We start from the raw sequence: 25856 nt of genomic DNA on the forward strand, positions 1-25856 counted from the left end.
CCCGCCCCCACTGTCTGTGTCTCGTTTCTCCAGAAAATGGCGCTGTGTTTACGTCTGTGTGTCTCCCATCTGCTTAGTTTTGAATGTTTAGACTTTTGATGCATTTATCAATTACTAACTGGTAGGATAATTTGCGTTGTCTACCCGATCTATCTCCGAAAACAGACTGACAATTGGATCAAGGTAGCAAACGTAATATCTTGCAATAGTTTCTTACAGTGACAATTGCAATGCATGTTCCTGCTCACTAACATATAGTTAGTTAGCTGACTAAACTCCACTCCATGGTGAAGGAAGTTTATGATGAACTCCAGCAACGGAGTGAAGCAGAGACCAGGCTTTGTGGAATTCAGCTCCGACTACATCGATTCGCCCAAGGTCAATACTTTAAACGTGCTTAATTCTGAAACGCTTAACTTACCTATATTTGTCCTCAGTGTAGTTGCATGGTTTTGTTTGTTTGCTGAAATTCATACTTTTTCAATAACTTGTTTGCTCATTGCTGTTGATCTAAGATGGCAACTCATCGCATGTGCCAGTTGAATCTCAACAAGGAAACCAGTCTGTGGTTGTATTTGATTAACGTTTATTGAAAAAGTATGGATTTCAGCAAACAAAGAAAGGCATGCAACTACAGAGGATACACATAAGTACAAGGTACATGTTTCGTAATTCAATTATTTTGAAGTATTGACCTTAGGCAAATCGATTGTAGTCGGACTTGAATTCCACAAAGCCTGGTCTCTGCTCCACTCCTTTGGTAGAGTTCATCAGAAACGTCTTCACCATGGAGTGGAGTTTAGTCAGCTAACATACAGTTAACTTAGCTAGCTGACTTTAATAACATGTAATGTGTAGCTAGGCTAATAGTAGGCAAAACAAACATATTTTCACGATTTCACTATCATCCAAATCTATCAATCATATCATGTTTTTTTGGCTCATTCAGTCGTTTTTACCTGATTTAAGTAGAATTCTGTCCAAATGAATAATCAATATGTTGAAATACATTGATATGTTGAAGACCAAGACATAAAAAAAATACTCTCTGTACACATGTCAGATGTGTGTTCAGCTTACTTGTATTTAGCTAAATTAGTACATTTAAAACTGCTCACTCAAATTGATGAGCTTGTTTTACTGTAATTAATAGAGCGCACGCAAATTAATCAACCACATCGATATTGTATTGAAATCAATGGAACTTGGAAAATACCCGTGGCAACATGTCCCGTTTAAACTCTTCTAAGAGACAAACCTCAAACTTCGGTATACTACATATCAGTCGATATGTATTCAACCTCTTTGTTATGGTAAGCCTAAATACGTTCAGGAGTAAAAATGTGCTCAACAAGTCATGATAAGTTGCATGGACTCACTCTGTGTGCAATAGTGTTTAACATTATTTTTTAAATGGCTACCTCATGTCAGTACCCTACACATACAAGTATCTGTAAGGTCCCTCAGTTGAGCAGTGAATTTGAAAAACAGATTCGACCACAAAGACCAGGGAGGTTTTCCAATGCCTCGCAAAGAAGGGCACCTATTGGTAGATGAGTGTAAAAAGATAAAAAGCTGAATATCCCTTTGAGCATGGTGAAGTTATTAATTACACTTTGGATTGGTGTATCAAAACACCCAGTCAAGTGGTTGTCTCGCAATGATCAACAATCAATTTGACCGAGCTTGAAGAATTTTGAAAAAAATAATGGGCAAATGTTGCACAATCCAGGTGTGGAGACTTACCCAGAAAGACTCACAGCTGTAATCGCTGCCAAAGATGCCTTTTTTGTTGTTGAAATAAGTCAAGGGGTATGAATACCTTCTGAAGGCACTGTATTTCTTATTACCTTAGCCATGGAGACAGTTTAAAAGTGTTCATAAACATAATTTAACCAGGGAATCTAGACTAGAGCTTCCATAGGGACTGTGGAGCAGGCTGATCATTCAGCGTCCATGTAATAGCCAGGCTATTTTTCTGACCCGAAATTTCTCCATAAGCTTTGTTGAAAGACACTTTCTCAACATAGATCAGGTTTTTTTTATATGCATGTCTTCTGTCCTAGGGGTGGGTTTGTAGCAAACATTACTGTTACTGGTGCTAACATGTAACTCAACTCAAACTCTCTCTAGCATAGTAGCAACATCAAGATAATGCAGGCTGCAGAGGCTACTACAGACTCCTCACTGAGAGAGGGAATAGAGGTGCTTGGAGTGGGGGACACTGAGAAAACCACTGGTCTGGAAGAGGAAGGTGACGAAGACGGGACAGATGTGGCAGCTGCAAAAGCAGAGGAGACCAAATCAGAGGATGCAAAAGGTAGGCCCCTCTGGGGTAATGCTAACTACACATTCACAACTTTATGGGAAGAAAGAAGCCTCTACCTAGCTAGCTGCTTTAAGTCCTAAGTGTCCTCAATGGGCTCTATTTTCAGCTAGCGTTAAGCCAGCGCAATTGTGAAACGCACGCTTGTTTGCAATTTCGACCTGTTAAAGTCTGCGTTCTTCTATATTCAAACCCTAGCACCAGGATTGGTAATTTACCTGTCTTATATGAGCTCGCTTGCGCTGAGGTGGGAGGGGTGTCAATATCTGAGGTGTGTCCTTAAAAAGGTGCGCCAAAGTGCCATTTTCAGTATGGGCTGGTGTGGCTATTTAAGACTAACCGAAAGCTGGTCTTAGCAGTAACAAGGTTTGTTATGACAGGATTTTGACAACGAAAGTCCAGCCTATCCAGCCGTGGTGCACAGTGGCCATATGCACATGGAACAAGAGAGGTGTGCTTTTTGTGGCCGTAAACCTCGTATTTAGAAACATATATTTTTTTTTATAGCCTCCCCTCCTCTCAATGAAGGCAGTTTATTTTGTCATGCCCAATGCATTCGCCAGGTAGTCAAGATTATCGATAAAAGGTTTGGCTCGTGAGACCGCTTTGAAATAAATCTTAATCACCAAAGCTTTATTGAAAGATTAATTGTGGTAGCAGCAAAACAGTGAGCGGACATCCCCTTTTTATCTATGTAGACTATTACATTATTTTAGCCTGCTCCTTTTATTATTTTGGATGTGCATAAAAACCCATCGGTAGGCTATATGCCCATCATGGAACGAGAGTTGAGATAATCCGGTGACACTCCTATTTAGAAACATTTAAGTTATTTTCCTGTAACAATTGCTTGTTTTCTGTTTTAGTTCGATTTTTTTTAAGCCCTTAGTAGGCTATCCTTACCGAAATATAACGAAAGCTGGTTCAACAGCAATGTGTCTGGTGTCTTTCATATCCTGGCCATGCATTAGCCAAGTAGTCTATCCATAAAAGGTTTTTAAATGGTCTACACGTGAGGCTTTTGCCAACATGCTTCTGCATTATTCACAATTCACATAGGCCTACCTGCAATGCATACATACATTTAGCTTGAATTCCTCCCCATTTCCAAAGAGCGCCTCTTGTCCGGCTACCAAAGACGCGCTCCTCCAAACGTAGGCTGTTAACATTTTTCAGTCCATTAACGCCATATGAATGTCAGGCCTAGGATATATCTTGCTTATTGAGAATGTGCCTCACACATACAATACCATTTACGGGAGCCTAGTATTTTTTTATTTGAGAAGTGCGATGCGTGAAGGCCTATACTCGTTAAAGCCAGTTGCAATGTTGACTGTCAACACTCCAAACATATTGAGTAAACACCGGATTTTTTTTGTAACTGTTGCCTATGCTATTTAATCCCTTACACTCGTGGGAATTGGCCTATATAGATAAGGCTAAATTGAGATCTTTCTTTCAGAAGAAATATGGAAATGCATAACCATGGTAGCAATTAAAAGGTAACAGTTTGGAGATTATGGGACAGTTACTAGACTAAAGGTGAGGACACAACAGTTCACCTGACAGAAGACTGAATCCGAACATTACACTATTGATTTTATGCGCATTCTACATTTTCTGTACTTTTCACCTCGTTTTGTTGATAACAAAATCTGAAAATACTCTATATACATTCAGTAGCATAACGAGCAAATGTGGAGTAGGTGCAACAAGGTTTTGAGTGTGTACAGTTGAGTCATTTTAATGCACTTTTATGAATCAAAGAAGAATCTTAAACTATAAGGTCCATTTTTTTCCCAGCTCTCCTAGCTGTGCGGTTGAGGAAGTATAGAAAGCACACTTGTAGATGTTTTGTTTGGAACACAACCCTGCATCTCTGCCTTTACACAATGTACTGTTGTTGTTTACGCAATCCAAAAACTGTCCATTATCTGGGTCAGGTGGGTGTAATTTGAAAGCTTGTTCTATTGCCAACACGACTAGCTAAATTATAAAATATGATATTACAGTGTTAGGCTTTCACTAGGTAATTCAGAGAAGCAGGTTGTAGTTTTGGTGAGAGTAGAATGGAGTCATGAGTGCATTCAGTTACATGTTCCACGGCAAATTTTCTTCACAATACAACAAATATAACCTAATTCTGTTCAGGACAACCCAGGATATAGTGCCATGACATCTTGTAACTGTACATCAAACATAGTGATCATAAACGTTGACACTGTATATTACATTCGTTTTATCATTATGGAAATGTGAAGTGCACATTTAGACTCACGGATGTTTGGCTTGCATGTATGACATCAAAGCGGTATTTATTATAATCCTCAACGTCTCATCCTTCAAAATACATAGAGTCCTTGTAATTTACAGCATTTCCCTCACTCAGACAACAAAAACATTTGTTAAAGTTGCCCATTTAGCGGGAGGGAGGGGGCAACCTCGTCTCGCGCGGTGCTTAAGTTCAGAACGGCTGTCAGTCAAAACCAATACAGAGCTGTGAAGCGGAGAACCTGTACAGCCACTGCGTTCCAATTTAGGCGCTTATCAGTGTCCAAATCTGCCATTTTCAAGCCGTATACTGGTATGAATGTAAAGGGCTACTAATCTGTAGTGTCAATCCACAATGAACTAGGAGGAGAATATTCCGTGCCCTCAGCCGAATTGGAGTTGATGACCGTCAATAACCTACAGAGCGTATTGACGCAAAGACCGTCAATAACCTAAAGAACTTCAGACAAACGCATGCAGTATTAAGCCATGGAACGCCTTGCTTGGCCAGTGAGTGGCCAAGCCCTCGTCACAACTACAACTTGTTTATTTACCAAAACCCACAGCATTTCGCGCCACTGCCAGCAATTGCGCTTATAATAATTGCTTGTGAAGATATTTCTGGCTCACCCCCGGACCCCACTCCCGAGTGGCGCAGTGGTCTAAGGCACTGCATTTCAGTGTTAGAGGTGTCACTACAGACCCTGGTTCGATCCCGGGCTGTATCACAACCGGCCGTGATCGGGAGTCCCGTAGGGCGGCGCACAATTGGCCCAGCGTCGTCCGGGTTTGGCCGGGGTAGGCCGTCATTGTAAATAAGAGTTTGTTCTTAATTAACTGACCTCCCTAGTTAAATGAAGGTTACACACACACACACTGACCAAAAAGTTATTTTGTTAGCATTTACGTATGTCTCCATTACCAGTAAAACATAATGAAAACCTATTCCTTTCACTTACTGACTTGCTGTGCTGTTTCATTGTTCATTTGTTTAGTCGTTTATTGTGCCTAATCCTTATTGTGGCTAGCTTCACAACACACAACCCCGGTCCATTTCACTAGCCAAATGAAGCTAGCTGGCTGCTTTGTAACGTTAGCTTTGGACAACAAGGTTAAGTAGCTGGCTAGCTATTTATTTTCATGAACTGTTCAATTTCAACAGGTGAACAACAAGTGGCAACCTAGCTAATACTTACTCGGAAGGATTCCTAAATCATTGGTAAGAATAAATTAAAAAAGTTTCTACTTGTCATTGTTTTCAAGCTGGTTGTATTGGTGCTAGCTAGGTACCAAGCTAAAGCTAGCTACCCCAGAAGTTGCGGTCGAACAAATTATGCTTTATTACCAACGCGGTTTTGTAAACACATCGTTCGTGGCCGGTGTTTGTATGTTTGCTGACTTTTTTTGCACAGCTTTGACAGTGCTACTGTATCTTTTTTGACGCGCAAAGACCCAAACGGCATTCCATAGTATGTATGTCGTGAAGCTAATAGCAGTAATGCTATTACTGTGTAACTCCGGTAGGGCAACATCTGAAATATAACGCACTTGGTAGTGTGTACCGGTGCTCGACCAGTCGGCGAAAGCCAACATCACCCACGACAGAACGGTTGATTGTCAAGGGCAATGAATTCCATTATCTTGGCTTTAATGGATTTCGCCTTTGAGTTGTCTCGCTGAAATGCTCTTACTCTTTCAAATGACTGCTCGACTTGACTGCTCAATCCACATGGCAGACATTGTGGGATAGGTTAGGGTTGCTGTGTTGCGCACAATTTTACCTGGATTCATTACATCATGTACCTTCGTTATATAGGTATGCACGTCAGCTTTGACATCGGTTTTGCACATCGGGCGTTAAACTAGGCATCGGCCGATAGCGATGTTGACATTTTTACTCATATCGTCCGATTCCGATATGTTCACTTATATATCGTGCATCCCTACTATGTATAGCTTCGTAAGACTAAAATGACCAACCACCCAGCTTTGGAGTAGTTGGAAGTCTGTTTTTGAGAGGAGCTGGCTACTGTGCGAGACTTCTAGTAATTGTGCTAAGCTAACTATGTGCTAACTTCAATCATCTCCAAACTACACGCTGAGACAGAAATGAGTTCGTCTGACTGAGAAAAACAACCTAAATCTCTCAGTATCCCTTTAAGCCATATCAGTGTCTGGAATAATATTCAAAATTCTTTCTGCCATGAGTCATTTATAAGTCATTATTTTTAAAACAATATCTTGACAATACATTGTCAAATGCTCATTTGCAATCGATGATTAAAAACGTACTCACCAATTATTGCGGTCACGTTTTCAGGATCTGATCTCTTTTTCCCCCCCATCTTATTCCCTTATAGCTTTTGCCACCCAGAATTGTTCAAATGAAAAAAGTTCAACGTGTCAAATAATTATCTAAAGTCATGATGACACAGCCCGATATTTAAATTTGAGTTAGGTCTGAAGATGACTCTGGCTTAGCTGTACAATGCTACAAATATTACATACCTATAACGATTGTCCCATAGGATTAGAATGAGTAGAACGGACATTCCCATCCAAAACAGTGTTGGTTTGTGTGAACAGCAAGTAGACCCTTTTTCACAGACGATCTATCTCTGGCCCAACACCCATTATCCTTATACAGTGCATTTAGATAGTATTCATACCCAAGAAGACTCGAAGGCTATAATTGCAGCCAAAGGTGCTTCAACAAAGTTCTGAGTAAATGGTCTGAATACTTATGTAAATGTGATGTTTTAGTTTATTTTTAATACATTTACAAAAAATTAATAATAACCAGTTTTGCTTTGTCATTATGGGGTATTGTGTGTTCGATGGGGTTGAGGTCAGGGCTCTGTTACAGGCCAGTCAAGTTCTTCCACACCGATCTCGATAAACCATTTCTGTATGGACCTCGCTTTGCGCATGGGGGCATTATCATGCTGAAACAGGAAAGGGCCTTCCCAAACTGTTGCCACACAGTTGGAAGCACAGAATCGTCTAGAATGTCGTTGTATGCTGTAGCGGTAAGATTTCCCTTCACTGAAACTATGGGGCTTAGCCCGAACCAAGATAAACAGCCCCAGACCATTATTCCTCCTCCCCTAAACTTTACAGTTTGCAAGGTGCATTCGGGCAGGTATCGTTCTCCTGGCTTCAGCCAAACCCAGATTTGTTCGTCGGACTGGCAGATGGTAAAGTGTAATTCATCACGCCAGAGAACACGTTTACACTTCTCCAGAGTCCAATGGCGGCAGGCTTTACATCACTCGAGCCAACGCTTGGCATTGCGCATGGTGATTATAGGCTTGTGTGTGGCCGCTCGACCATGGAAACCCATTTCATGAAGCTCACGACAAACAGTTCTTGTGCTGCTGTTGCTTCCAGAGGCATATTGGAACTCGGTAGTGAGTGTTGCAACCGAGGACAGACGATTTTACGCACTTCAGCACTCGGTGGTACCGTTCTGTGAGCTTGTGTGGCCTACCACTTCGCGGCTGAGCTGTTGTTGCTCCAAGATGTTTTCACATCACAATAACAGCACTTAAAGTGGACCGGGACAGCTCTAGCAGGGCAGAAATTTGACGAACTGACGTGTTGGAAAGGTTGCATCCTATGACGGTGCCACGTTGAAAGTCACTGACCTCTTCAGTATGGGCCATTCTACTGCCAATGTTTGTCTATGGAGATTTACATGGCTGTGTGCTCGATTTTATTCACCTGTCAGCAACAGGTGTGGCTGAAATAGCCGAATCTGATAATTTGAAGGGGTGTCCACATACTTTTGGTGATGTAGTGTAGCTCAGGCAGTAGGAAGCTCTCTCATCCATTTATATGCAGAGGATACAGTCTTATACTCAGCTGGCACCTCCCTGGATTCTGCGTTAAACGCTCTGCAACAAAGCTTTCTCTGCCCTTGACCTTTGTTTTGAAGGTGTTCAGAACAAGGTTATGTGGATCATTAAGAAGAATGCTCCAAACCCCCCCCCCCCCCCCCCAACCGGTGTGATTACTACCTCTGAGGGTTTAGAGCTTGAGGTAGTCACTTCATACAAGTACTTGGGTGTATGGCTAGATGGTACACTGTCCTTCTCTCAGCACATATCCAAGCTGCAGACTAAGGTGAAATCTAGACTTGCTTTCCTCTATTGTAATCACTCTTTCACCCCAGCTGCCTAACTAACCCTGATTCAGATAACCATCCATAGATTGGCAAGTAAGGGTGGTCTTAAGCAGCTTGATGTTCTTTACCATTCGGCCATTCAGATTTGCCAACAATGCTCCTTATAGGACACATCACTGTATTCTATACTCCTCTGTAAACTGTCCATCTCTGTATACCCGGCGTGAGACCCACTGGTTGATGCTTATTTATAAAATCCTTTTAGGCCTCACTCCCCCCTATCTGAGATATCTACTGCAACCCTCATCCTCCACATACAACACCCGTTTTGCCAGTCACATTCTGTTAAAGGTCCCCAAAGCTCACACATCCCTGGGTCGCTCCTCTTTTCAGTTCGCTGCAGCTAGCGACCGGAACGAGCTGCAACAAACACTCAAACTGGACAGTTTTATCTCCATCTCTTCATTCAAAGACTCAATCATGGACACTCTTATTGACAATTGTGGCTGCTTTACGTGATGTATTGTCGCGCTTACTTTTTTGCCTTTCGTACCATGTTTGTGCTGCTACCGTGTTGTTGCCATGTTGTGTTGTCTTAGGTCTCTCTTTATCTAGTGTTGTCTCTCTTGTCGTGATGTTTTTTTCCCTACATTTTTATTTTAAATCCCCCGTCTCAGCAGGAGGCCTTTTGCTGTAAATAAGAATTTGTTCTTAATTGACTTGCCTAGTTAAATAAAGTTTAAATAAAAATATTCGCACCCAGGCCAGGAGCTAGTACTTGACACACAGCCTTTGGCCAAGATAACTGCTGACAAATGCTTCTTGTAGCCGTCAATGAGCTTGCTGCACTTGTCTACTGGCAATTTGTCCCACTCTTCAGCTGTGTTTGAGGGGTGCATAATTAACTTCTTAGGGATGAGACGGGCTGAAATCCGGTTAACGGGATCGATTTGACAACAGCCAGTGAAAGTGCAGGGCGCCAAATTCAAACAACAGAAATCTCAAAATAAAATTCCTCAAACATACAAGTATTTTACACAATTTTAAAGATAAACTTGTTGTTAATCCCACCACAGTGTCCGATTTCAAAAAGGCTTTACGACGAAAGCATACCATGCGATTATGTTAGGTCAGCACCTAGTCGCCGAAAAAAACAGCAATTTTTCCAGCCAAAGAGAGGAGTCACAAAAAGCAGAAATAGAGAAAATGAATCACTAACCTTTGCTCTTCATCAGATGACACTCATAGGACTTCATGTTACACAATACATGTATGTTTTGTTCGATAAAGTTCATATTTGTATCCAAAAATCTCAGTTTACATTGGCACCTTATGTTCAGTAATGTTTTGCTTCCAAAACATCCGGTGATTTTGCAGAGAGCCACATCAATTTACAGAAATACTCATCATAAAAGTTGATGAAAATACAAGAGTTATACATGGAATTAAAGATATACTTCTCCTTAATGCAACCGCTGTGTCAGATTTCAAAAAAGCTTTACGGAAAAAGCCTGTAACAAGGTTCTAAAGACTGTTGACATCTAGTGGAAGCCTTAGGAAGTGCAATGAACCAAATGTACATTGTATCTTGGATAGGCAAAGACTTAAACCTACAAACCTCAGATTTCCCACTTCCTGGTTGAATTCTTTTCTCCGGTTTTTGCCTGCCATATGTGTTCTGTTATACTCACAGACATCATTCAAACAGTTTTAGAAACGTCAGAGTGTTTTCTATCCAAATCTACTAATAATATGCATATCTTAGCTTCTGGGCCTGAGTAGCAGGCAGTTTACTCTGGGCACCTTATTCATCCAAGCTACTCAATACTGCCCCCCCCCCATCCATAAGAAGTTAAGCCATTATACTACGGCTAAGGGTTGTTCTTAGGCACGACACAACAAAGTGCCTGGACACAGCCCTTAGCCGTGGTATATTGGCCATATATCACAAACCCCAGAAATGCCTTACTGCTATTATAAACTGGTTACCAACTTAATTAGAGCAGTAAAAATATATGTTGTGGTATACGGTCTGATATACCACGGCTGTCAGCCAATCAGGATTCAGGGCTCGAACCAACCAGTTTATAATTTAGTTTAGAGTCTAGACCAACTGCTACCATAGGTTTTCTATGGGATTCAGATCTGGACTCATTGCTGGCCACTCCAGAACAGTCCAGCATTTTTTCCTTAACCCTTCCTAGATGCTTTTTGATCTGTGTTTGGGGTTGTACTAATGAAAGACCCAAAACCTTCGACAGAGACCAAGGTTTTGGACACTGGGTTGAACATTGGACTCCAAAACACCTTGCACATTCAAGGCCCTCCGCAACAGAGGTCGCAAAGACACCCCACTGCATTATCGAATAGAAGTCGACCGATTATGATTTTTCAACACCGATACCGATTATTGGAGGACCCAAAAAAAGCCGATACCGATTAATCGGCCGATTTTAAAAATATATATTTTTTATATATATATTTGTAATAATGACAATACTGAATGAACACTTATTTTAACTTAATATAATACATCACTAAAATCAATTTAGTATCAAATAAATAATGAAACATGTTCAATTTGGTTTAAATAATGCAAAAGCAAGGTGTTGGAGAAGAAAGAAAGTGCAATATGTGATGTAAAAAAGCTAACGTTTAAGTTCCTTGCTCAGAACATGAGAACATATGAAAGCTGGTGGTTCCTTTTAACATGAGTCTTCAATATTCCCAGGTAAGAAGTTTTAGGTTGTAGTTATTATAGGACTATTTCTATTTCATATACCTTTGACAATTGGATGTTCTAATAGGTACTTTAGTATTGCCAGCCTAATCTCGGGAGTTGATAGGCTTGAAGTCATAAACAGCGCAATGCTTGAAGCATTGCGAAGAGCTGCTGGCAAACGCAGTAAAGTGTTGTTTGAATGAATGCTTACGAGCCTGCTGCTGCCTATCACCGCTCAGTCAGACTGCTCTATCAAATCAGACTTAATTATAATATAATAACACACAGAAATACAAGCCTTAGGTCATTAATATGGTCAAATCCGGAAACTTGTAATTTCGAAAACAAAACGTTTATCTTTCAGTGAAATACGGAACTGTTCTGTATTTTATCTAATGGGTGGCATCCATAAGTCTAAATATTGCTGTTAAGTCATAATTACGTAAAATTCTGGCAAATTAGTTCGCAACGAGCCAGGCGGCCCAAACTGTTGCATATACCCTGACTCTGTTGCACAGAACGCAAGAAAAGTGACACAATTTCCCTACCTCCGCCATGTTTGATTCTTTGAATGCTTAATTAGGTTGTCGGAAAACCTAGCGCTGATCTGCATTGCCAAAGAACTCTCATTTTGTTTAATCTGCCCACAGAACAATATATCAGGATTTAGGCATGTTTAGGTGGGTTTTCTTGTCTTTCTTTCAGATGTTTACCTACAACCAAGATCAGGTGGTTGCTTATTCATTGTAGCCTAGGTCTAATACACTGAACAAAAATATTAATGCAACATGCAACAATTTCAAAGATTTTACAGAGATACAGTTCATATTTTTTTGTTTTTATTTAACCTTTATTTAACTAGGCAAGTCAGTTAAAGAACAAATTCTTATTTACAATGACGGCGTACCAAAAGGCAAAAGGCCTCCTGTGGGGATGGGGGCTGGGATTAAAAAATTAAAAAATACAGTGTGGCAGCAACACATGAGAACACAGCATGGTAGCAACAACATGGCAGCAGCACAAAACAGGGTACAAACATTATTGGGCACAGACAACAGCACAAAGAGCAAGAAGGTAGAGACAACAATACAACGCATCTGTAAAAGTTACAAGCCACATTTCTTCAGCCTCCTAAGGTTGAAGAGGCACTGTTGAGCCTTTTTCACCACGCTGTCTGTGTGGGTGGACCATTTCAGTGTACGCCGAGGAACTTAACTTTCCTCCTTCTACACTGCTGTCCCGTCGATGTGGATAGGGGGGTGCTCCCTTTGCTGTTTCCTGAAGTCCACGATCATCTCCTTTGTTTTGTTGACGTTGAGTGAGGTTATTTTCCTGACACCACACTCCGAGGGCCCTCACCTTCTCCCTGTAGGCTGTCTCGTCATTGTTGGTAATCAAGCCTACCACTGTAGTGTCGTCTGCAAACTTGATGATTTGAGTTGGAGGCTTGCATGGCCACGCAGTCGTGGGTGAACAGGGAGTACAGGAGAGGGCTGAGAAGACACCCTTGTGGGGCCCCAGTGTTGAGGATCAGTGGGGTGGAGATGTTGTTTCCTACCTTCACCACCTGGGGGCGGCCCGTCAAAGTCCAGGATCCAGTTGCACAGGGTAGGGTCGAGACCCAGGGTCTCAAGCTTGATGAGTTTGGAGGGTACTATGGTGTTAAATGCTGAGCTGTAGACAATGAACAGAATTATTACATAGGTATTCCTCTTGTCGAGATGTGATAGGGCAGTGTGATGGCGATTGCATCGTCTGTAGACCTATTGGGGTGGTAAGCAAATTGGACTGTGTCTAGGGTATCAAGTAGGGTGGAGGTGATATGATCCTTGACTAGTCTCTCAAAGCACTTGAAGATGACAGAAGTGAGTGCTACGGGGCGATAGTCATGTCAGTTACCTTAGCTATCTTGGGAACAGGAACAATGGTGGCCATCTTGAAGCATATGGGGACAGCAGACTGGGATAGGGATTGATTGAATATGTCCGTAAACACACCAGCCAGCTGGTCTGCGCATGATTTGAGGACGTGGCTAGGGATGTCGTCTGGGCCGGCAGCCTTGCGAGGGTTAACACATTTAAATGTTTTACTCATGTCGGCCACGGAGAAGGAGATCCCACAGTCTTTGTTAGCGGGCAGTGTCGGTGGCACTCTATTGTCCTCAAAGAAGTTGTTTAATTTGTCTGGGAGCAAGACGTTGATGTCCGCGATGAGGCTGGTTTTCTTTTTGTAATCCGTGGTTGACTGTAGACCCTGCCACATACGTCTCGTGTTTGAGCCGTTGAATTGCGACTCTACTTTGACTCTATACTGACGCTTTGCTTGTTTAATTGCCTTGCGGAGGGAATAACTACACTGTTTGTATTCGGTCATGTTTCCAGTCGCCTTGCCATGATTAAATGCTGTGCGGGTAAACAAGAAATATCATAGTCAACAAAGCATGCAGGAGTCATGAGGCAGATAGCAAAATGCACAAGAAAAAAAAAGAATGACCTGGGGCTAGCCATTGTAAGTTCAGAGTCACTCGCCCCAACAGTGCAAGTGTGCTGGAGGCGAGCGAAAGCTTGTGAGAGAGGGGGGAGTGTGGTAGGGGTACCTGTTTCAGACTGGGAGACAAGCCAGGGCAGACCGTGATCAGATCGCCAGGTGGAATCCAAACAGCAGTGCAGCAGGCAACGGGAGTCGGTATCATACCCACTTTGGAGAAGCTTTTACTTCTTTTGGCTGATTTCTTGTAGAAAATGCCAGTGGATGGTCTTTGAACAGCAGGGGGAAGCTTCAAGGCCTCTGGATTTGGGTGGGGTAACCTGCCATTTGTTGGGCTCAAAGGCCTCGACACCTCAGTACTAATTGAAGTTGTATCTGGTCTGTCTCAGTTCCAGGTTGGATGGTGTCCTTGGTAGTGTTAATCCTTCCAGGTAATTTTGTCCAACATTAGGTTGTAGGTTTCGAGTTTTGATCTGGAGTGAAGGTTATGCTATGGAGAGTAGCATCCTGTATATGTCCCTGCCGAAAAATTCAAGTTTCTTACTCCAAATCTATCTTTTTGCAAGAAACATGTTGAAAAATGTGAGAGCTCACTGTGTCTCTCTCTCTCTCTCTTTTTCTATTCATATAAGGCAATCAGTCAATTGAAATAAATTAATTTGGCTCTAAATCTATGAATTTCACATGACTGGGAATACAGATATGCATCTGTTGATCACAGATACCTTAAGGTAGGGGCGTGATTCAGAAAACCAGTCAGTATCTGGTTTGACCACCATTTGCCTCATGCAGCGCAACACATCTCCTTCGCAAAGAGTTGATCAGGCTGTTGATTGTGGCCTGTTGAATGTTGTCCCACTCCTCTTCAATGGCTGTGCGAAGTTGCTGGATATTGGCGGGAACTGGAACACGCTGTCGTACACGTAGATCCAGAGCATCCCAAACATGCGCAAATGGTTGACATGTCTGATTATGCAGGCCATGGAAGAACTGGGACATTTTCCGCTGCTAGGAATTGTGTACAGACTTGCGACATGAGGCTGTGCATTATCATGCTACAACATGAGGTAATGGCGGCAGATGAATGGCACGAAAGTGGGCCTCAGGATCTCGTCACGGTATCTCTGTGCATTCAAATTGTCATCGATAAAATGCAATTGGGTTCGTTGTCCATAGCTTATGCCTGCCCATACCATAACCCCACCACCACCATGGGGCTCACCCACACATCTGCCATCTGCCTGGTAAAGTTGAATCTGTGAGGTGCACACTTCTCCAGTGTGCCAGTGGCCATCGAAAGGTGAGCATTTGCCCATTGAAGTCGGCTACGACGCTGAACTGCTGTCAGGTCAAGACCCTGGTGAGGACGACGAGCATGCAGATGAGCTTCCCTGAGACGGTCTCCGACAGTCTGTGCAGAACTTCTTTGGTTGTGCAAACCCACAGATCATCAGCTGTCCGAGTGGCTGGTCTCAGACGATTCCCCAGGTGAAGAAGCTGGATTTGGAGGTCCTGGACTGGTGTGGTTACATGTGGTCTGCGGTTGTGAGGCCGGTTGGACGTACTACCAAATTCTCTAAAACGACGGCTACGGTCGAGAAATTAACATAAAATTCAACAGCTCTGGTGGACATAACTGCAGCCATCATACCAATTGCATACTCTCTCAACCTGAGACATCTCTGGCATTGTGTTGTGTGACAAAACTGCACATTATAGAATGACATTTTGTCCCCAGCACAAGGTGCACATGTGTAATGATCATGCTGTTTAATCAGCTTCTTGATATGCCACACCTGTCAGGTGGATGGATTATCTTGGTAAAGGAGAAGTGCTCACTAACAGGGATGTTGAGGCTCCCGAGTGGCGCGGCGGTCTAAGGCACTGCATCTCAATACTAGAGGTGTCACCACAGACTCGATTCCAGGCTGTATCACAACCGGCCTTGATTGGAAGTCCCATAGGGCAGCGCACAATTGGCCCAGCATCGTCCGGGTTAGGGTTTGGCTGGGGTAGGCCGCCATTGTAAATAAGAATTTGCTCTTAACTGACTTGCTTAGTGAAATAAAAGGTTACATAGAATTACAGAGAAGCTTTTTGTGGGTACGGAACATTTTGCGTTTTCTATTTAGGGCCTATGCAACCATACGAATTATGGATTAATAGTAATTAACTTATAATTTACACATCTGTCTTTACTGTTCCCTTGCCAAATTCACGCATCGCCACTGGCCTCTCGCCCACCCCACCGAATACCCGATTCGAAAAATAACGACAGATTGCGGCTGGATGATATTTCACAAAAGTGGGAAAGGTGTCAAACAAGACATGCTCGTATTTAGTTTTTCCGTCAACATTTTTGGGATTTAAAAAAAGGGCCTATTATTTATAGTTATTTCATTTATACTTATACTTGGGATATTGTTTTGTAACAGGAAAGGTAAAAAGAATAGCTGGAGGGCGTCCTTGGATGAGTTTTTCATGGTTGCAAATACCACCGCAATTCAAGAATGACACACTAACTTACTAACACACATGCATGCTTCTGTCCGATTCATCTGTTTTTTTCCAGATGGAGACAAAGGTGGAGATGCGATGGAAGGAGAGGGGCAGAAGGGGGAGATGGAAGCAGACAGCAAGATGGAGGGAGCCGATCGAAAGCAGGTGGAGCGAGAGTGGGAAATCGCCTACAGCGATGACGAAATCGAGGACCCCAAAAACTGGATGCCCCCTCCTGACGAAATCAAAAGACTGTATGAGCTCCTTTCAAAAGGGGAAAAGCTGGAACTGAACTTTGTGCCCCTTCCTCGAAGACCGCCTACACCTGAGAGGACCCCCTCTCCCGAGAGGGATGATGAGGACGAGGCGGCAAAAGAGAGGGAGAGGGAGGATAGAGAGCGCAAGTGAGTTGTGTATTCATTTATATCTAAGGTTGGTTATGTTTCCTTCTAGCTCTGGTCCAGGAGGACTACGGTAAGCAGAGTTGTGTTCATTGTGGTACGCAAGTCTAGGGGCTCTATTTTCAAACACACTTTAGTTTGCAATTGCGTCATGTAAAAACTGGCACACTGGCACTTTATTAAAATATCACGAGCAGCAAAACAGTCAAGACATTCCCCTTTTTTTATTTATATTGGACATTATTTTTGTCCAGCTTCTGTGAAAAGTTTGGATGCCCAATGCATGAAAGGTGTTAGCGACTAGGGAAGCGTGTTTAGGAACAAGTTATTTAACGACTTATTGTTTTTCGTTGATAATTTTGTAAAAAAAATGCATCTTCCACTTTCTTTTGTTTAATCTCGGGAATTACAATCACTGTCCAAGGTTCTGAATCTGCTTGTAAGATGTTTGTTTTTTAACCTTTCATGTTGCAAAGTCACTACTGGCCATTTCAATGGCAATGGTAGGCTATTGCTACAATGCCTTCAGAAAGTATTCACACCTTTTTACTTTTCAGATTTTGTTGTGTTACATTTTATCCCATTTCAAATTCAGGTTGTATTACACACAATACCCCATAATGTCAAAGTTTAATTATGTTCTTCCAAAATGTTCCCAATTAATTACAAATGATAAGCTGAATTGTCTTGAGTCAATAAGTATTCAACCCCTTTTATGGCAAGCCTAAATAAGTTCAGGCGTAAAAATGTGCTTAACAAGTCACATAATTAGTTGCATGGACTCACTGTGTGCGATTTAATAGGTTTTAACATGATTTTTGAATGACTACCCTAGTCGAGCAGTGAATTTCAAAAACAGATTCAACCAAAGCAGACACTAAATATCCCTTTGAGCGTGGTGAAGTATCAATACACCCAGTCACTACAAAGATACAGGCATCCTTCCTAACTTAGTTGCCGTAGAATAAAGAAACCACTCAGGGATTTCACCATGAGGCCAATGGTGACTTTAAAACAGGAGTTTAATGGCTGTGATGGGGAAAAACTGAGGATGGATCAACAACAGGTGCAGTTACTCCACAATAGTAACCTTATTGACAGTGAAAACAAGGAAACCTGTACAAAACACATATTCCACAACATGCATCCTGTTTGCAACAAGGCACTAAAGTAATACAATTTTTTTTTTTTGTAAAACAAACATTTTGTCCTGAAGTGTTATGTTTGGGGAAAATCCAATACAACACATTACTGAGTACCACTCCATATTTTCAAGCATAGTGGTGGCTGCATTATGTTATGGGTATGCTTGTAATTGTTTTTCAGGATAAAAAAAAAACCGGAATGGATCTGAGCACAGGCAAAATCCTAGAGGAAAACCTGGTTCATTCTGCTTTCCACCAGACACTGGAAGATTAGTTCACCTTTCAGCAGGACAATAACCTAAAACACAAGGCCAAATCTACACTGGAGTTGCTTATCAATAAGACAGTGAATGTTTGAGTGGCCGAGTTACAATTCTGACTTAAATCTATGGCAAGACCTGAAAATGGTTGTCTAGCAATAATCAACAACCAATGACAGAGCTGGGAGAATTTTGAAAAGATGAATGGGCAAATGTTGCACACTCCAGGTGTGGAACGCTCTTACAGACTTACCCAGAAAGACTCCCAGCTGTAATCACTGCCAAAGGTGCTTCTACAAAGTATTGACTCTTGAGTGTGAATACTTATGTAACTTAGATATCTGTATTTAATTTAATACATTTCTAAACATTTCTAAAAACAGGGGGTATTGTGTATAGATGGGTGCACCTTTTTATTTAATCAATTTTGAATTCAGGCTGTAACAACAAAATGTGGAATAAGTCAAGGGGTATGAATACTTTCTGAAGGCACTGAGCGTATTTCCATATTTAAGCCATGCAATTACTTAGAACGGGTGGGGGCCACAATCTCAACTCATCATGAGGGGCCACAGTGGCTTGCAGGTCTGCATACCCAGATCCACAGGCGTTCTCAGAGATTTGCTGGTTACAGTCACTTTGAAAACAAGAGTCAGTCCAGTCCGTCTTTTGTTGGCCAATAAGGAAGGCTGCAATTGTGTGGGCCCAATAAGTTTTTGGGGGAAAATAATAGTGAAACTATCATTCCACTATTAATGTAGATCATTTTCTGAAAATACAATGCAAAAATATTACATAACTCTTTTAATATACAATTTATGTTCATAACGCTGGGCAACATGGGCCTGGGAGACTCACATGGATATTGGTATCCACAGTACTCCACCAATTATAAATGTTTCAACTCAATACTTCTTGTTTTCCCCTTAAACATTTTTTTGTACATAAATGTACTATTTAAGCTTTTGTGTAGAATTGCAGAAAATTTGCTTAAACTGCAAAAATGGCTCTTCGATGTCAAGAGGCCTTTAAAATGTGTCTTCCCAGGGCACTCGACTTGGTCCGGCCTTGCATTGCCGAGGTCATAGAAAAACTCCTTGTATGCTATTTTCAAGTTGTGTTCTGATGAATTTGCCATCACTAAAAGGGTCTCTGGCTGGTCCCAAAAAGTTTGATTTGTGCAGTTAAAGTAAACTCTTAACTAAATGCATTATACCAGTGGCCAGAGCCGGCCCCTAAGCAAGATTTGGTTGGGTGGCACCCATACCTCGCGGGTAAAACATTTTACTGGGTCCGTCGTGACGGCAAAGATCAAAATTTTAAAAAACGATTTTAAAAGTACATTTATTGTAACTCTGCACATTTTTCAATGGGGCGTAGAGAAAATGTTGCAATTTTGCCATGGGGCCTAGAGACTTTTTACCCTTTTTAAAGCAAATTTCCTGACATTTTACCATGACTTAACTTATGCCATTTTAATATGCTATCTGAGTGAGTGACTGTGTATTCTATTATTCTAACACTCAACAGTAAGTTGAGACCCCGACTGAGTTGACTGGTCAGGGGCCCCGTTTTGGTAATTGAGGGCCGCCAGTTGCCCATCCCTGACTCAGAACAATGCGGAGTGCAAACATGTTCAACATATTTAGGAAATATGGGATAGGCCTACATTATATTTTGTGTCTGTAGGCCAGCGTTTCCTGGAGACCCTGAGGGGGTGCACGTTGTGGTTTTTGCCCTAGTATTACACAGTTGATTATTTGAATCGGCTGTGTAGTGCTAGGGCAAAAACCACAACGTGCACCCCTTGGGGTCCCCGGACCACGTTTGGAAACACTGCTGTAGGCCATTTTAAGAAAATAGGCTATAAATGGACTAACATTCGATTTGGATTTGCTGACAATGCAATACATAAAATACACAACTTGAAGCAACCACACATTTAGCCATGAAGCAAGTTCTGATTGGCCAGTGAGGGGGTCAAGCCTGACAAACCTACAACTTGTTTATTTGTCAAAACCTAGCCCTTTCGCACCACAGCCAGCTGCTGCGCCCATAATTCGGGTTGTGAAAACAGCAAAAAAAATTGACCCCCCCCCCCAAAAAAAACTATGGTGCTACCACTTACCATTGGGTTAGGTTTGTTGAAATAGAGGCCTAGGGACTCCCCCTGTTTTTCATAAAGATAAACTATGGCAGTATGGATGACTAGTATTTTCTTTCTTTGTCAGGGCCCCATCTCCCACAGAGTTTGATTTTGATGAAGAACAGATGCAACAGACTCCAAAAAATGCTTTCATCAACCGACGCAGGACACCAGGTATGACTTTCACTTACCTCATTCTTTGTTTTGGAAGATACCTTTCATGCCACAGTATCTCTCACGCAACTTAGGGTCTACAAGCACTTGCCTATTGCCTAATATCGAGTCATATTCACAGTGATTTGATGAGATCCAATTAGACTGAACCGGAGTGCAGCTAAAACTGGTGCTGGGGCATAATTGTCAAGAAGGTGGCATAATGCATTTTTCATGAAATATGTACACTACCTGACCAAAGGTATGTGGACATCTGCTTGTCGTACATCTCGTTCAAAAATCATGGGCATTAATATGGATTTGGTCCCCTCCTTTGCTGCTATAACAGGTTCCACTCTTCTGGGAAGGCTTTCCACTAGATGTTGGAACATTGCTGCGGGGACTTGCTTCCATTCAGCCACAAGCGCATTAGTGAGGTCGGGCACTGATGTTGGGCAATTAGGCCTGGCTCGCAGTTGGCATTCCAATTCATTCCAAAGGTGTTCAATGAGGTTGAGGTCATGGCTCTGTGCAGGCCAGTCAAGTTCTTCCACACCCATTTCTGTATGGACCTCACCTCACTTTGTGCACAGGAGCATTGTCATGCTGAAACACGAAAATCCAAATTGTTGCCACAAAGTTGGAAGCACATAATTGTCTAGAATGTCATTGTAAGCATTAAGATTTCTCTTCACGGGAACTAAGGGCCTGATCCATGAAAAACAGCCCCAGACCATTAATCCTCCTCCACCAAACTTTACAGCTGGCACTATGCATTCGGCAGGTAGCATTCTCTTGGCATCCGCCAAACCCAGATTCGTCCGTCGGACTGCCAGATGGTGAAGCGTGATTCATCACTCCAGAGAACGGGTTTCCACTGCTCCAGAGTCCAATGGCGGCGAGCTTTACACCACTCCAGCCGACGCTTGGCATTGTGCATGAGGATGTTAGGCTTGTGTGCGGCTGCTCAGCCATGGAAACCCATTTCATGAAGCTCGAACAGTTCTTGTGCTGATGTTGCTTTCAGAGGCCGTTTGGAACTCGGAAGTGAGTGTTGCAACCGAGAACAAATGATTATACACACTTCAGCGGTCCCGTTCTGTGAGCTTGTGTGGCCTACCACTTTGCGGCTGAGCCGTTGTTACTCCTAGACGTTTACAGTTCACAATAACAGCACTTAGTTGACCAGGGCAGCAATTTGACTTGTTGGCATCCTATGACGGTGCCACGTTGAAAGTCACTGAGCTCGTCAGTTAAGGCCATACTACTGCCAATGTTGTCCTAAGGAGATTGCATGGCTATGTGCTTGATTTATACACCTGTCAGTAACGGGTGCGGCCGAAAATAGCTGAATCCACTAATTTTGAAGAGGTCTCCACATATACTTTTGTATATATAGTGTCTTGCATAAAATGTATGCCCTAATTTTCAAACTAGTTTTCTTCAAGAAAACACTTTTTCCTGTGAAAACACAGAATACTAACTCTGTTCTCCACGTGCTTGACATTTGACTTTGTTGAGGAAATTTCGCCGTCTGCTTCAGCGGGGTACCCGGCTCATGCCCGGAAGGCAGCCTGGTTATTAGTGCTGAGCGATTAGTGCTTTTTTAAAATCGGTTAGATTATGAAAGAATTATCACAGGTTTACGATTATTTACATTAAATGGACTATGCATTATGTGGGTTAAATCCTGTAACATAGAATAAATTAATAAGTCCCATGATAGTAGTGACTGCCACTTGTTAAACATCATTTGTTCACATTTAAATCTGTTTGTTAGTGTATTACATTTGTTTTATTTCATTCCAAGTCATCTCATCTCTATAGAGGTTCTGCCTGTGCCCTAACAAAATCACAATTTTGTAGTTCTTAAAATGAAATAAGGCATACTTTTGACTGCTGAATACCACATATCAATCACTTAGATCATTTATTTTCTGGTAGATACCTCAAAGCAACAGCTGCTCTTTATCACCTCACGATTGCGCATTCTTCGCTCTTCTGTAGCAGGTGTGAAAGAAACACAGATCAGACAAGTTGATGCGCAACGGATTATGGTCATTGTAGTTAAGGACCACATTTTATGAGTTAAACTATGTAGAATATTGGCCTGTTGGAAACTACAACACTGCACAGTTCAGGCTGGATCTGATTCATCTCTAGAGAAACTTGTGTGACGTGAAATTCAAATAATTGACCCGATGTAGGTCAGTTACTCACTCAGCACTACTGGTTAGCAAACAAATGCGATCACTTTTCCAACCTGGGAGTAACTCCACCCACCAGGTGAACTAAAACAAATACCCTCAATGGTTAACTGCGGTCAACCACTATCCTCATTCTGGGGTTTATTCATGCATTGTCCTCTTTTCGCAGGGTCTTCGGCTCGGTCCTCTGTCAAACGGGAGGCTAGGTTGGACAAGGTACTGTCAGATATGAAACGCCACCGCAAAATTGACGAGCACATTCTCCGGACTGGACGAGACCTCTTCAAGAGCGAGAAGAGCAGCCGGGCCGGGCCCGAGGAGGCACTCTCTCCCAACAGTCAAAAAGAGCGAGAAAAGGAGAGGGAGAGAGACAGCGACCCCAGCAAAATCTTCTCGCCAAGACAGAGGCGATACTGAGACAGGGGGAAGAACTGCAGGCCAAGAGCTTCGAAGCTTGATTTTTTTTTAATACCATTACCAATTTTGTATGATTGTGCGTTTTGTAGCCTTGTAATAAACATTACTCTTTTTTTTGTTTTTATATATATAAATCAGTGTCTTGATATAACACCCAGACAAGTTCAGAACAGAGGAGTATATTTTAGCTATGAGTTAACAATATAGCCTTCACATAAGGCTCAGAAGTTTATACGGTACATTAATACGTATTCAATTCAAAACCACAAATAAATAAAATAAGCATATACAGTAAATCAGTTGAAATGCATTTTTCCCCCAATGGCAAGAACCACATAGAAATAGTTTATCGCCGTCTAGACGTTATTGTCCCATCTTCTTTCTTGCATCCAAGGTTACTGGACCACGTTTGTTTTCCTAGTATTTTATGTTTTCTGAGTGAATAGGGCTCCTGAAACCAGTGGCTCAATTAAATTTGCTCAGTACAAATAAGAAACTGAAGAAGTGGAAACAGACTCCTAAAGCAGTTTCAAGAGCTTTAGAAAGGTCAACCTATGCTAAATGCTACCAAGACAGTGTATTGATTCTATTCTGGTCGATTTATGCAATTCACTAATTACAGCAGTGGTAATAAAATATGTTTTAAATTTTTTTATTAAATATTCTTGTGTAACGTCAGCCAATGAATGACAGTATGTGGAATAAATAGGGCTGCTTTTTTTGTTGTTGCACTGGCACTAACTCATTTACCTAATATGCTTCAATACCACTCACTCAAAAGTTAAGGACCCACGTAGGGCATAGAAACCCAAAGGCCCACAAAATTGGCCATTTATTTTGTTCCTCAAAATTACATTCTCTATACTGAATAAAATAACGCTGTTGCAAGGCGGCAGAGTTTAACTGCCAACAGGTGAAATGATTCATGCATTTGCTACCTGAACTACTGGAGATCAAAATGGATTAAAAAAAATAAAAACAGGATGGGAAATCAGACACAGAACTACAATCCAAATCAACGTGAAGCTAAGAACACTTGTCACATTTTCAGTCCAAGGGAAAATTAAATATTCCACATTAAAATAAATAAAATGTAGTACACACACAAACAATTGAGATAAGGCAGCATAATAGTCTTATGAGGTTACCTCCCTTCCACCCTGGTCACATTTGTTAAGAGTGTACAGAGGATACAGATAAATACTAACAAGTCAAAATACTGCTTGGAGAGGTCGTTTCTTGTTACTAAGCCGAATTAGGCCTTTCTATCTACAGCAATGTACTAAACATACCAGTATAATACATTCCTAACTTACCTCCTCGGCAGACAGGATTTCATTTGATCTACATGAGGACGCTCTCCACTTCTCACTCGCTATACTTCTTTCAGGCTAATCTCTCTCCATTCTCAACGTGCATCAGGGGGAACAATAGCTTCTGATGCCTTTGTTGTGTGCTGTTCAATGTGCAAACGCTCGCCTTTATTCGCACAAGCAGAATATCGGTATTGAGTATAGATTCTGGCAACAAAGACCGTACCATTTGAAGCATTTCGAAACTCATGCTTGTTCAAAGTCTCACTACCTTTCGTTCCCTTTCAACCTCACCCATCGGTACATTATCCCCAACTCCTTCCTTACCGCTCACCCTCTTCTCAGTGAGAGTCTGACTTTTGCTCTGTGGCATGAGTGCTGTACCCATTGGCGGGCTGGGACGGCGCCAAGTCATCCTTGGCGGTGACCGGGGGCCTCCGGGAGCGGGAAGAGCCAGTGAAGAGTCGCAGGGCCCCTCGGCAAATGAGGGAGAACCAGTAGACCTGGGGGGCCATGAGCATAGCTGCGCCCAGGTTAACTTGCCAGGGCACGTTGAAAGGAACCATGTGGAGGGGAATGGACGCATACCTGGAGGGGAGGAATTATAAAGAGAATGGGCACATGGGGGATTTAGAGTGGCCACATACAGTTGAAGTCGGAAGTTTACATACACTGAGGTTGGAGTTATTAAAACTCGTTTTTCAAACACTCCACAAATTTCTTGTTAACAAACTAAAGTTTTGGCAAGTCGGTTAGGACATCTACTTTGTGCATGACACAAGTAATTTTTCCAACAATTGTTTACAGATTATTTCACTTATAATTCACTGTATCACAATTTCAGTGGGTCAGAAGTTTACATACACTAGGTTGACTGTGCCTTTAAACAGCTTGGAAAATTCCAGAAAATGATGTCATGGCTTTAGAAGCTTCTGATAGGCTAATTGACATCATTTGAATCAATTGGAGGTGTACCTGTGGATGTATTTCAAGGCCTACCTTCAAACTCAGTCCCTCTTTGCTTGACATCATGGGAAAATCAAAAGAAATCAGCCAAGACCTCAAAAAAAATTGTAATGGGTCAGAAGTTTACATACACTCAATTAGTATTTGGTAGCATTGCCTTAAACATTTTTAACTTGGGTCAAACGTTTCAGGAAGCCTTCCACAAGCTTCCCACAATAAGTTGGGTGAATTTTGGCCCATTCCTCCTGACAGAGCTGGTGTAACTGAGTCAGGTTTGTAGGCCTCCTTGCTCGCACACGCTTTTTCAGTTCTGCCCACAAATTTTCTATGGGATTAAGGTCAGGGCTTTGTGATGGCCACTCCAATACCTTGACTTTGTTGTCCTTTAGCCATTTGCCACAACTTTGAAAGTATGCT

General features: G+C 42.0%; 3 protein-coding genes across 7 annotated transcripts in view; 1 reads left to right on the forward strand and 2 right to left on the reverse strand.

The window, feature by feature from the left end:
- Positions 1-592, reverse strand: part of kif22 (kinesin family member 22) — a 42221-nt gene extending 41629 nt beyond the window's left edge. The window contains exon 1 of the mRNA XM_038991624.1: positions 422-592. The gene's annotated coding sequence lies outside the window, so the exon portion shown is untranslated. The remainder of the gene's footprint in view (positions 1-421) is intronic.
- pagr1 (PAXIP1 associated glutamate-rich protein 1) lies at positions 27-23881 on the forward strand. Of its 4 annotated transcripts, none has more exons than XM_038991627.1 (5): positions 27-183; positions 2134-2320; positions 16505-16835; positions 20469-20557; positions 22913-23881. In XM_038991627.1, exons 2-5 carry the CDS (start codon positions 2155-2157, stop codon positions 23158-23160), a joined length of 834 nt encoding a protein of 277 aa, XP_038847555.1. In that variant the 5' UTR covers positions 27-183; positions 2134-2154; the 3' UTR covers positions 23161-23881. The 4 variants fall into 4 exon arrangements, with proteins under 4 accessions (XP_038847555.1, XP_038847556.1, XP_038847554.1 ...); XM_038991628.1 differs by having other exon boundaries at positions 2139-2320; XM_038991626.1 differs by lacking the exon at positions 27-183 and adding an exon at positions 252-378.
- Positions 23324-25856, reverse strand: part of tlcd3bb (TLC domain containing 3Bb) — a 44356-nt gene continuing 41823 nt past the window's right edge. For both annotated transcript variants that reach the window (XM_038991629.1, XM_038991631.1), the window contains one exon: positions 23324-25061. In XM_038991629.1, the coding sequence (XP_038847557.1) occupies positions 24815-25061 (247 nt within the window). In that variant the 3' untranslated portion in view covers positions 23324-24814. The remainder of the gene's footprint in view (positions 25062-25856) is intronic.

This window comes from Salvelinus namaycush, chromosome 4 (genome assembly GCF_016432855.1).
Source record: "Salvelinus namaycush isolate Seneca chromosome 4, SaNama_1.0, whole genome shotgun sequence".
Classification (NCBI taxonomy): Eukaryota; Metazoa; Chordata; class Actinopteri; order Salmoniformes; family Salmonidae; genus Salvelinus; species Salvelinus namaycush.